This window comes from Ictalurus punctatus, chromosome 2, assembly GCF_001660625.3.
Source record: "Ictalurus punctatus breed USDA103 chromosome 2, Coco_2.0, whole genome shotgun sequence".
In the NCBI taxonomy this organism is placed as follows: domain Eukaryota; kingdom Metazoa; phylum Chordata; class Actinopteri; order Siluriformes; family Ictaluridae; genus Ictalurus; species Ictalurus punctatus.
Window position 1 is genome coordinate 22366741 of NC_030417.2, and position 12906 is coordinate 22379646.

The window sequence follows — 12906 nt, forward strand, 5'->3', positions numbered from 1 at the left end:
AAACCTTTTTCTGCTCTTTCGGGTTTTTTTTTATTAATTTCCGATTTTTTGTGGATTTAAAAAATCGTATGCTTCATGTGTTTGGTTACTTCAGACCGGTAAGAACGCCAAACCACTTGGAAAAGGGCATCGCTCTTCACCAATCAGATTCATACTGTGACTTGTATGGACGTGGCTTAGAGGGGAAATAGCAACGTCACCAACCAACCGATTGTAAGACGCCTTCCTGTAAGCCAATTAAAAAGCGAGGTAGGCGGGCGCTGCAGAGCTCATGGTGTACTCTTGAAATCCGTGTTGCTGTTGCCGACCATAAAAATCTGTTGAGTGCAAGTGGAAGTGCTGGAAGTAGCAAATGTTAAACGCTAGCTAACGCGATACAGCCAGAAACAGCAGTCTACAGCCCAGATGTAACAAAGGTCAAGATAACGAGAAGCACTTTTAGTTAGTAGATGCCCGCTTTTCGTCCTGGACCTTTCCGTAACATTAGTGTATCCGTTTTCATTCGGAAACCGTGCTGGACAGTTAGCTTGCTAGTGTTCAGAGCTAGTTCACGTTATTTCTCCTCGGACACGTTTCCTCCCTTTAAAACCCCCAAAGCTGAATGTGCTTTCTGTCATGTGTCCGGCCGGGTGCTCCCATGTGAACGGTTTCAAAGTGGACAATTGGAAGCAAAACCTGCGAGTCATATATCAGTGCTTTGTGTGGACCGGCACCGCAGAAACCAGGAGACGTAAGGTAAAATATAAGAACCAAAACAAAAAGGAAATCCCGCCACGGCTAGTTATGTTTCAGATACAAAGTGAAAGCGAAAAACGTTATCTCATTGTAACGTAGTTGAGTGTATTGTGCACGACGCCCGGCGCACAGTTGGAAGCACATCACACATCAGACACACAATCCATGTATCTACATGCAGTCGAGTGTACAAGTTATCCCATTGCAGGGACACACAGTCTGAGTATCTTAGGAAAACCGGGCAACACTGGGAGGGTGTGTATCTGGTATGGGTAGCCAGCTGCTAGCGTTTTAGCCTTGCCGTGGACCGGTCAGGGTGTGGAGAAAAGAGATGCAGTATACGACGTGATGCTCAGAACCAAGCCAACTGCACTGAGCTAATATGCACAAATCTGCTCCCATCCCTGTCTGCTTTTACACGCCCAGTTCACAGAGTTATCAATAGTCCAAGTTTGTTCTAGCTAACTATGTTTGTGTGTGGAGAGGAGGTTAGGCTGGAACAACGCCCACCGTGATTTGTGATATGGACTTCATTGAGCTAGCATGCTGTTGCGGTTCCTTTTGCTATTAACTGGATCACGGCTTTGTAGAGGATCAGTCTTTTAAAGGACTGTCCGTGTAGCCTGGCTCACAAACCGTGTGGTGAGGTTCGTCTAGTTGTCTGTAAAGATTATGGAAACACAACCAGCCCTCACTCTCTGTAGAAACTGTGGAGTCACAGCTAACCTCTAATTTGTAGAAATCATTGAGGGGTCCACTGTGTCTTAAAATAAACCAATACGGTTTTATTTACATTCACATATTTTAAGCAGAATGTGTTCTGTATTTTCCAAAGGCCTTATAGGTGTCTTGAATGTGGTCCCAGTTCATTAACTGTTGGCAAAAGTCCTGTTCCAGAATGGTTTACAAAGCTGCTGTTTACCCTGCTCTTATGACTGTCAAAGTTAAAGTCAAAGAAATCTTATTTCCATGTCTGTCTGAAGCATTGTCTATGAAGCACTACTCTAATATTGGATTTCAACATTATCTTTGGTCAGTGCGGTTTTTTTTTTTCTCCACTCAATGGACCACGTTAATCAAGCTGGATATGAACAAATTTATTCGGAAATTGTTCACTGGAGCATTGTCGGATTAGAGCTCCTGTGTTTGTGTAAATTTACTTAAAATGAGACTAACTAATATGTACTGTGATACCTTATTTATTTCAATTGCATGTGCAGATTTAGTCAAGTCATTATTTTAATTACAAATTACTCACCTAAAAGAAAGCGATCCAAAACAAATCCATGAATTAAGACAAATAAGACTAGCCATTCAGTTAGAAAATTGAAATCGCATGCTACAAAATGCTTGAGTTAGTCTGTGACTCTGGTAGCTGATGCAACGCGGATGCTACTTTAAGATTTAGTACAAGCTGCCCTTTGGAGGTGCTCTTTTGACATTTAACTGTCATTGTCTTGTTTTCAGTGCTCTGAGAGCTTTGGCTTTTATGGAGTTTTATGAGTGTCACTAAATGTAAATCAGCTGTTCTGTGACTGTGCTTGGTCATTTATTAGTGAGTGACATTTATGAACACTTGCACTAAACAAATCAACTTTACCAAAACTTTTATAAATCTGGCAAGAATATTTAGTTTGATCTGGCCTATGAAAACATATTTACAAACTACTTTAGAAAAGATTGATAACTGAGGCCCAGCCTTTTATTTATTTATTTATTTATTTATTTATTTATTTATTTATTTTTGGTGCAACTTTACTATCTTCATCCGACAATTTTTCAGAAGCTGCATGTACTTGAGCCAAGACCAGTCACAGAGAATCTTTTTGTAAAAAGTTATTTTATGTCCCCCTCTATCAGTCCATATAGGATTTCGCAGAGTATTTTTTTGTGATTGTTGCAGCCAAAAATGCATGATTTTGCTGTGGCTCTTTGCAATTTGCAGAATTTATTTTTTTATTATTTTATTTATTTATTTATTTTTGCAAAATACTACATCAATTGAGGAAATTGCAATTGCACAAAATAGTTTTTCGCTGTTTTTCGCAGTGATGTTTGTTGGTGAATGAGACCTTTTAACTGTACTCTTGTTTGACGCACATGAATCAAAGAGGACTTTGACTGAATGCATGCGTGTGCGTGATGTCAAATGACAGGTCTTGGCCCAAATCTGTGGAAAATCTGCAGTAATTTAGAAAAATTGCTAATTTAATTTCTGCAATTGCAAAATTCTAGCGGGACTGTTCTATGTAATTTGAATTCTTAAGAAACGTGATAAATAATTTTCAAGCACATACTTTATTCTGCGGTGCTGTACAGTGCCACTAGTGGTTAAAAATGTCTAGTGGTTCAAAGGTGAAACTGGCACTGATCTTGTGAACACACTATTGCGTTCTAGCTTCCTGTGTGGCTTGTAGTAACACTTGCTGTTGTTTTCTCTGGTCAGTGCACTTTGTAATGTAAAAATGCTTTACTGATCTAGCCAAGCCAATTTGTTTAGAGGTAGGGCTGGGCGATATGAGAGATGCATCAGAACACGTGAGGACATTTCTAAGATAAACGCTGCACATCACGATGTATAATTTAGCTAACAAACTGAAAAGTGTATTATGTAATCATTTATCACAATGTCGATGTTGTATCAACATATTGCCTAGCCCTATTGAGAAGTAATTGTGAACTTTTAAAAATAATCAATGTAGAATTGCAGTGCGTTCACATCAGCAGCGATTTTCAATTGTGTTACTCACATCGCTTTCTGGTGGTTGCTACTTGGCCTACCCGTCATTAGTTTCCTGCCAATAAGCTCATTGCACAAGCATTTCCTTACTAAGCTCTTCTTAATACTCTTTAGTAAGCTCCTCCGTTTCCGGTTCATTCGTTACAGTTGGAATGCCGGCATTTTACATATGGTATCTGCAAGAGCCTCCAAAGATGAATGTCAGTGATGTTCATCATAGGGATGCTCTGATCGATTGGCTGCCAGTCGGTATTGACCGATAATCCCATTCTATGGCTCGATTGGTAGTCTCTAAATTTGGCTGATCTCACAAACCCTTTGCAATTTGGTGATGTAAAACATGTGAGAAGTAAAACACATGATCGCGTTAAACTTTACCGTTGCAGTCATGTCATTACCAGTATGGATTTATTACGAGGTCTTTTTGCAGTGTATTTTTAAAGGCATATTAAAATGTTCATGTTAATTTTTTCTTTGCTTATTTATTTGATTCTCAATTAAAACAACAATCTACAACATTACTATAAATAATATAACCAAGGCAACATCTGTGCTATTACTTTATTTGGGGGGGGGTGAACAGTGACGGTCAATAGGAAGTTTATATATCACTTATATAAAGCTTGAACAATTGGGATAGGCCGATCATGACAACAAGAAATCAGAAATCGGTATTGGCTGCAAAAATCCTGCTTGGAGCATCCCTAATTCATCATATTTGCAAAGCCCCTTGTAAAGGGGCAAAGCCACTGGATGCTTCGTCATACAAAACAAGTATGAAAGTAAGAAAATGCCTATTTAATCTCCATCTCGTATCAGTCCCTTGTATAGATATAGAGAAAATTGTTAAAGAAACCTCTATGACAAGTTGCTGTCTCACTGTATGGACAAATGTAAACAATTCTGCCAGAAATGTGAGATCCACATTATTTCAAAATGGAAATGTTTGATAGCACTGAAATCAATTATCTCATTGCAATGGTTTCACTGATAAAGCCAAACTAGTGACATTTAGGGCTGCAACTAACGATTATTCTCATAATCGAATAACTGGCCAATTATTATTTTTTTGATTAATTGATTTCGGATGAAGAAACTGAGTATTACAAATATAAACTTCAGACTAAAACTTTAATACATTAACGACAAACAAATCAGTCACATGGAAAACGTATATACAGTGAGGGGAAAAAAGTATTTGATCCCCTGCTGATTTTGTACGTTTGCCCACTGACAAAGAAATGATCAGTCTATAATTTTAATGGTATATTTATTTGAACAGTGAGAGACAGAATAACAACAAGAAAATCCAGAAAAACGCATGTCAAAAATGTTATGAATAGATTTGCATTTTAATGAGGGAAATAAGTATTTGACCCCTCTGCAAAACATGACTTAGTACTTGGTGGCAAAACCCTTGTTGGCAATCACAGAGGTCAGACGTTTCTTGTAGTTGGCCACCAGGTTTGCACACATCTCAGGAGGGATTTTGTCCCACTCCTCTTTGCAGATCTTCTCCAAGTCATTAAGGTTTCGAGGCTGACGTTTGGCCACTCGAAGCTTCAGCTCCCTCCACAGATTTTGTATGGAATTAAGGTCTGGAGACTGGCTAGGCCACTCCAGGACCTTATTGTGCTTCTTCTTGAGCCACTCCTTTGTTGCCTTGGCCGTGTGTTTTGGGTCATTGTCATGCTGGAATACCCATCCATGACCCATTTTCAATGCCCTGGCTGAGGGAAGGAGGTTCTCACCCAAGATTTGACGGTACATGGCCCCGTCCATCGTCCCTTTTGATGCGGTGAAGTTGTCCTGTCCCCTTAGCAGAAAAACACCCCCAAAGCATAATGTTTCCACCTCCATGTTTGACGGTGGGGATGGTGTTCTTGGGGTCATAGGCAGCATTCCTCCTCCTCCAAACACGGCGAGTTGAGTTGATGCCAAAGAGCTCCATTTTGGTTTCATCTGACCACAACACTTTCACCCAGTTGTCCTCAGAATCATTCAGATGTTCATTGGCAAACTTCAAACGGGCATGTATATGTGCGTTCTTGAGCAGGGAGACCTTGTGGACGCTGCAGGATTTCAGTCCTTCACAGCGTAGTGTGTTACCAATTGTTTTCTTGGTGACTATGGTCCCAGCTGCCTTGAGATCATTGAGAAGATCCTCCCGTGTAGTTCTGGGCTGATTCCTCACTGTTCTCATGATCATTGCAACTCCACGAGGTGAGATCTTGCATGGAGCCCCAGGCCGAGGGAGATTTGGAGTAAATGGATTATTCCATTTGCGAATAATCGCACCAACTGTTGTCACCTTCTCACCAAGCTGCTTGGCAATGGTCTTGTAGCCCATTCCAGACTTGTGTAGGTCTACAATCTTGTCCCTGACATCCTTGGAGAGCTCTTTGGTCTTGGCCATGGTGGAGAGTTTGGAATCTGATTGATTGATTGCTTCTGTGGAGAGGTGTCTTTTATACAGGTAACAAACTGAGATTAGGAGAACTCCCTTTAAGAGTGTGCTCCTAATCTCAGCTGGTTACCTGTATAAAAGACACCTGGGAGCCAGAAATCTTTCTGATTGAGAGGGGGTCAAATACTTATTTCCCTCATTAAAATGAAAATCAATTTATAACATTTTTGACATGCGTTTTTCTGGATTTTCTTGTTGTTATTCTGTCTCTCACTGTTCAAATAAAGCTACCATTAAAATTATAGACTGATCATTTCTTTGTCAATGGGCAAGCATACAAAATCAACAGGGGATCAAATACTTCTTTCCCTCACTGTACAGTTTATATATATATATATATATATATATATATATATATATATATATATATATATATATATATATATATATATATATATATATATATATATATATATAATTTGTGTGAGAGAGAGAGAGGGATTTTATTAATGTAAAGTTTTAGTCTGAAGTTCATATTTGTAATACTCAGTTTTTTCATCTGTATAATTAAGTTGGATTAGTTGGACTCTGCCTAGGCCATTCAAAAACATATTTTGGTTAAGCCATTCCTTTGTTTGTTTGGATGAATGCTTTGGGTCATTGTCATATCAAAAGGTGAAATTTCTTTTCATCTTCATCTTACTAGCAGACACCTGAAGGTTTTGCACTAAAATCAAATTGTATTTGTAGTTATTCATGATTTCATCCACCTTGATAAAAGTCCCAGTTCCGGCTTAAGAAAACCAGCCCTAACCATCATGCTCCTACCACCATGCTTCACCGTGGGTTATGTGGGATATTCCTGCAGCTCCTTTAATGTTGCTGTAGGTCTTTTGGCAGCCTCCCTGGCAAGTTTTTGTCTTGTCCTTTTGTAAATTTTGGAGGGACGTCCTGTTCTTGGTAACTTCACTGTGGTGCCCCATTTTTCTCCACTTGTTGTTGATGGCTTTCGCGGTATTACATGGTACATCTAATGTTCTGTAAATTCTTTTATACTCCTGTCCTGATAAATTCCTTTTGACAGTGAGATGCTGTACAGGTTTTGTAAGCTCTTTGCAGACCAATGGCTTCAGCAGTCAGATGAAACCAAGTTGTCAATCCTACAGAAACAGCTGGTTTTATTTGGGGTTAATCAGAATAATTGTATTGATTATAGTTGTATGATGTTACTTTTGAATACGAGATTGAATGTGATTGGTTTATTCTGAACACAGCCACATCCCCAATTATAAAAGCGTATACGCACTTATACGCTTTCTGCTGATAAAAGACAGAGTAGGTGCTAGTAGTCATAAATTCTTTTAAACTAATAACACAGTAGACAAGAAAATGACACAGCAGTAAGGCAATTACAACGTCAGACATTTAGTAATCAATTTGGACAAAGTAACCCCCAGCTTAATCAGCTCAGCCTGTTTTGGAGATGGGTATGACTTGTTGTATTGATTATATTACCACAGTTAAATGCAGCATTGCTGTAAGGTGAGATTTCATACTATGGCTTACACTGCATGTCTCGATCACTGAACGTGAGGGCATGTACTCCTCTCAGGCTAATTTTTTATTTTTTTTTTGCCGACCAGGCATTTTATGGAGACACAGACACGTACGACCACTGGAATGTGTTCAACACGGATTGTTCATTATTTAGAAAGAACTGGCGTTTTTAGTCAGTGTGACCACCTAGTCTCTGTTGGGTGACACAATGAAGTCAGGCACACTCAGCCTGCTGCAGGTGTAATATGCAGTCCATACAGTAATTAGCAGCTTTGTTCTTTTCTTTTTTGTGATGGTTGCAGCCAAAAATGCTTGATTTTGCTGCGTCTTTTTTCAAAATTTGCAATACAACTTGTGAAGTTTTTGTATTTTTTTGCAGAAAACTACTTCCATTGGTGAAATTGCATTTGCACAAAATTGTTTTGCATGGTCTTTCACAGTGATGTGATGTGTTTTGATAAATGAGCACTTTTAGCTGTACTCATGTTTGATGCATGTGAACTGAAGAGGGCTTTGACTGAATGTGCTTTGTGATGTCACATGACAAGTCTTGGCCAAAATCTGCAGAAAATCTGCGGTAATATTGCAAATTTGCAAGCTCCTCTGAATATTGCGGAGTTTCCTTGATTGTGTTCATTTCTGCTATTGCAAAATCCTAGAGATTTTGAATATGGTTACTGAGCTACATCATCCATCCATCCATCCATCTTCTATACCGCTTAATCCTTTTCAGGCTCACGGGGAAACCTGGAGCCTATCCCAGGGAGCATCGGGCACAAGGCGGGGTACACCCTGGACAGGGTGCCAATCCATCGCACGGCACACAAACACATACACACACTACGGACACTTTGGACATGCCAATCAGCCTACCATGCATATCTTTGGACTGGGGGAGGAAACCGGAGTACCCGGAGGAGAACATGCAAAGTCCGCACACACGGTCACGGTGGGAATCGAACCCCTGACCCTGGAGGTGTGAGGCAAATGTGCTAACCACTAAGCCACTGTGTGCTGAGCTACATCATACTGCTGATAAAAAAAAACTTTAGAGATCTGCGAACTGTTTTCCATGCAAAATGGACAACAGTGTTTCTGGCACTAGGGTTCTGGCATTTTAGATTGCCACACCTCTCATAATATGTGATGCCCAACTCCTTACCCGAATTTTGAGACCTCGGTTACTCTGTTATTTATTTTTTTTCTTTTTCAAATTCAGAATGTTGTGTTCCATTGAGGGCAATTCCTGCCATTTAATGCTACTGCCCACTAAGTCTGTCCCAAATAGTGGCCTGTCAGGCTGCATAGTGGAAGCTCAGAGTGTTTTTATCTATAGTTCCATGAATAGAGGGTATGCATTGACTTCACTTTTCTGCGAGAACAAGCCCCCCTCGGCTGGACTGAGTGGCAAAACATCTGGCAAAATGGCTGATTTTAATAGGGGAAGCTGCAAAAATGCTAGTATAACTAACGATTATCAGCTCAAATTAAAGGCAGTTTGACTCGACAGTGACCCTTACAACTTGCCCAAAAACCTGTGGTCCATGGCATGTGGCCAGAAATCGGTTTTCCCGACATTTATATGATCCTGAAGCCTGAATGCATACAAAAGCCCTGACGCTTGGTCCTACTTCAAGGCGGGATTTGTTGGAGAGATTAAAGTTACAAGAACAACAATAAACTAATAATATATATTTTAATCTATAATTTTACCTGGTAAACCATAAGCTAGATAGTCCTAGTTTGTTTGTAGCGAACACTGCTTCCACTTACTAACGTGTGATATTTGTGAAGGTAAAACACAGTCAGAGAATGAATGAGCCTCCATTATTCATCAATGGAAATAGGCAGCATTTAAAAAGAAATATGTAGCAAATTATTCATCATTGAATGAATTGGATTATTCATCAACATGAATACCACATGCCAAAATAACTTACTGTTCGACTTGGTAAAATAGGAGTGAATGTTTTTTTTGCACTCTGTAAAAAGATAGCTCAGAATTCTTGTGGAATCTGTTAGCACAGTCGAGCTGACCTTTTCCCCATTTTAGACGAGTTTTTTTCTGTGGTTTCGCGGAATTCACGCTGCACACTAATACTGCCACTTAGTGGGTGTGACCATGGTGAGTTCCGGCTACCATGACGTCACGTGTATACCCTCTATAAACAAAGAATTTGGGAAGTCATTGCACACAGATGTAATAAACCATGTTTCTGTGAGTGTGAATATACCAGGGAGGTCAGAGTAGTAGTTGTGTGTTTGTTTAGCATGCTTTTTAAAAGATGTATTTCTAGGTTTTTAGGTCTTTCCTTGCAAGGCATTTGTGGTGTAATGTCTCTTGTCAATGAATTTCTACAAAAGATGGGAAAAATTTGTCCATCTAAAGAGTAGTCAATTAGTCCCATTAAGTTGATTGAAGCGGCCTATTTGCTGACACATTAATTTTGATTTTTTGTTTAAAAACTCTGCCTCCAGATAGTGCTATTTAATCAGTCATGTATCACTTTTTGTTTGTGACTTGTTTACAAAAGGCTGTTGTTAATGCATTGATAATTGTGTAAATATGTTTTTCGTCTTCTGCCTCATTTGGATTGACTGCCAGTGACTGAAGATTATGACTGTGATGGTACATGACTGGGGCATTTGTTAGCAGGAGAATTGCCGTTCATTGAACAGCTGTCAAACACTCATTACGAAAAATAGCCTATTTATGGCAAATTTTCTTCATATAGGAAGTGAATTAAAAATTGATCTAGGTTTTGATGAACATTATGAAAACAGGGACACTGCTGTGAGGACATGAGGTGAATCTTTAGCTGAGATCACCAACATCTATCCTTAGTTTCTAGGTGACCAGACATGGTCTGATGGATTGTTAAGCTGGGAAGTTTCACATACAAGTTAGGCTTTTTGCTAAGGTGGAATTTATGGTTATTGTTTCAATGTTTCAGTTGTTTCAAGCACTTCCAGTCATTCTCACATCTGATCTTCCTCCTTGCATTTTACATGTGCGAACAGTGTCTTTGCATCAAGGGAAAGCATGTATGCCAGTGGGTCACAATGGTCTACAATGAACTGTGATCTTAAATGGTTTCCAAGATTTATTTTGTAATGATATTCTGACTTTCATTTTAGCTTTGGTGGTGTTGAAAGAAAATGTTAACCAAAGCTAAAATGTATCAACACCCCCACTGATGGTGGTGACATTGGGATTTGGACCTCGCCTCATCTCTACTTAAATAGAGTAATGCAGCCTGCTTTAGTCTTTTAGTCTGTCCAGCATAGACATTGAATGGGACACGTCCCCCCGATTAATTACATATGTGTTACCTCTCTACATTAATCCCCCCCCCTGCAATATTTGATATTTTGATGCTGCCCTGCTGCTCTCCATTATGCACTGCTATGTATGTTGTTGGGAAAAAATATTTTTTTTTGTAAAAAGCAGCGCTCGTCAATGTCAAAATGTTTGAGATGGGAAATCAAATCAAAGAAGGCGGGGCTTTACTGTTCGTGGAAGCCACATGACGCTTTAGTTTTTATGGTGAAAGAGTGTGAGGTAAAATGTAAGCTAAGTAGCTAAAGGTTAATCTTTGACCGGTGTTTTACAATTGAAACGTTAAACAACTGACCGTAATATCCAGGGATGCAAACATTTACGTGATTCATGTAATGTAGGTTAGTTTTGTTACGGCCCAGTCTAGGTTAGGCCGCACAGAGTAACCAGGGTAACCAGGATTCAATGGAATTTGACCTTTTAAATAAGGGAAGCCAGGAATAACACAAACAAGGTTGTTCAAAAAGGTTGTGGTATATTGTAAAACACAAAATTATATACATATATACAAGGAACCAAACCAGGTATAACTTCAGGGTGGGACAAGGCCAAAATAATAGACAAAATAATTCTATTGTTAGGTAGCTAGCTTACCTAAAAGGAAAATAACAAAGAAAAAAAAAAACAGAACAGCAGTCAGAAAATAGCATACAATCAACACAATCTCTGACCTCCTCCAACATCCCACACCATTCTCACTCCTTTTCCTTTTTAAATATGGTCGTCAATCAGTGATGTCATCCTGGGAGGCGGGAGCAGGCTAGGGCAGGCTGGAAACTCTGGGAGGGAGTTCGACCTGCACACAAAATATGGCACAGAACTCACAAAAAGATCCATCCCAAAGATAGCGGGTTGTAACAGTTTATTTGTCCCCATATGGAAAATGGGTTTGCCGTGTAATCACACAGACATCAGTAATCACAATTGGCATATATAAACAACATGCACAATAAAATTTTTTAAATAATAATAAAAAAGAGCAATGAATGAATGACCAGACCAGTTAACAACTATTAAAAGAAGAATTAAAAAAAATAATTACTTGAGAGATAAAAGATAATTTGGACATGTTTTTCATGCAACAGGGAACACAATACCGTTGTACAGATGGCAACAATTCAAAAGCAAAGGCCAAAGGGTGCCTCTTGTAACTCTCATTATTTGCCTTATTTGACATACTCTCTTTATAAATACTTTCTATACTCGGCAACGTAACCCCTAACACTTTTACTTGCATTGTTACCACTTTCCTTACTGATTTCTGCTGTACCTCGGTAGCATCACCATACCAACAAATAATGCAGAATGTCATAACACTTTCAATAAAAGCACCATAAAACATCAAAAGCATTCTTTCACGTGTAACAGATGTAATGTGTTAATGTGACCATGTGAAACTTTTACAGAGCAATTTTCAGTATATTAGGCAATAGATGAAGAATGAATGGGTGCATATTGTGAATGAATTTAATGAGCATGGTTACCTGGCTTCCCTGATGGCCTTTCAGTAAATTCACTTCTCAGAAATTGATTCATAAAAACTCAAACTGCGAGAATTATCATCCTTAGACTTAAACTGGAACATGGTAAAGCATGTGGTTTTGACTTGTGTGTTTTGTGGTTAGGACAAAGTAATTTATTAAAATATTATTTGCAAATCTAGTTCTTTATATATTTTTCTTTATTTCTTGAATTCTCTTTTTTGGACAATAAATCCCCAAATGTCTACAACCATTGTATTTTGATAGTAGTCTGTATGTTCTTGTCATGTCTGTGCTCAAAAAGTTAAAGGGACACCTAAAAATGAAAATTGTTATTTTCACAACATAAAGAAGAAAAGAACAAAAAAGAAAATATTTTTTTTCCACTCTATTACATTGTGTAAATGTTCTTCGATACATACGACCTTATCATGATTGGCATCTTATAGCTCACTAACTAACAGTACTGTAACTCAGCACAGTCGCCTCATGTAGCCACAATGCATTCTGGAGCTTTGCGGTCAATGTTCTCTACTGCTATTCCATTGGATTTCGCATGAATATTGATATTGAATGTTGCTGTAAAAAAATTGGTCATTGACAAAAGAAGTTCTTGTACTTTTGTGCACTTGAGATGCATTTGCGA

General features: G+C 38.8%; 1 protein-coding gene across 1 annotated transcript in view; it reads left to right on the plus strand.

Moving 5' to 3' along the window:
- The first annotated feature begins 260 nt into the window (after positions 1-260).
- The window catches only part of LOC108260277 (ubiquitin carboxyl-terminal hydrolase 22), a 54955-nt gene continuing 42309 nt past the window's right edge, over positions 261-12906 (plus strand). Inside the window, exon 1 of the mRNA XM_017460417.3 lies at positions 261-735. Within this exon, the coding sequence (XP_017315906.1) occupies positions 616-735 (120 nt within the window). The 5' untranslated portion in view covers positions 261-615. The remainder of the gene's footprint in view (positions 736-12906) is intronic.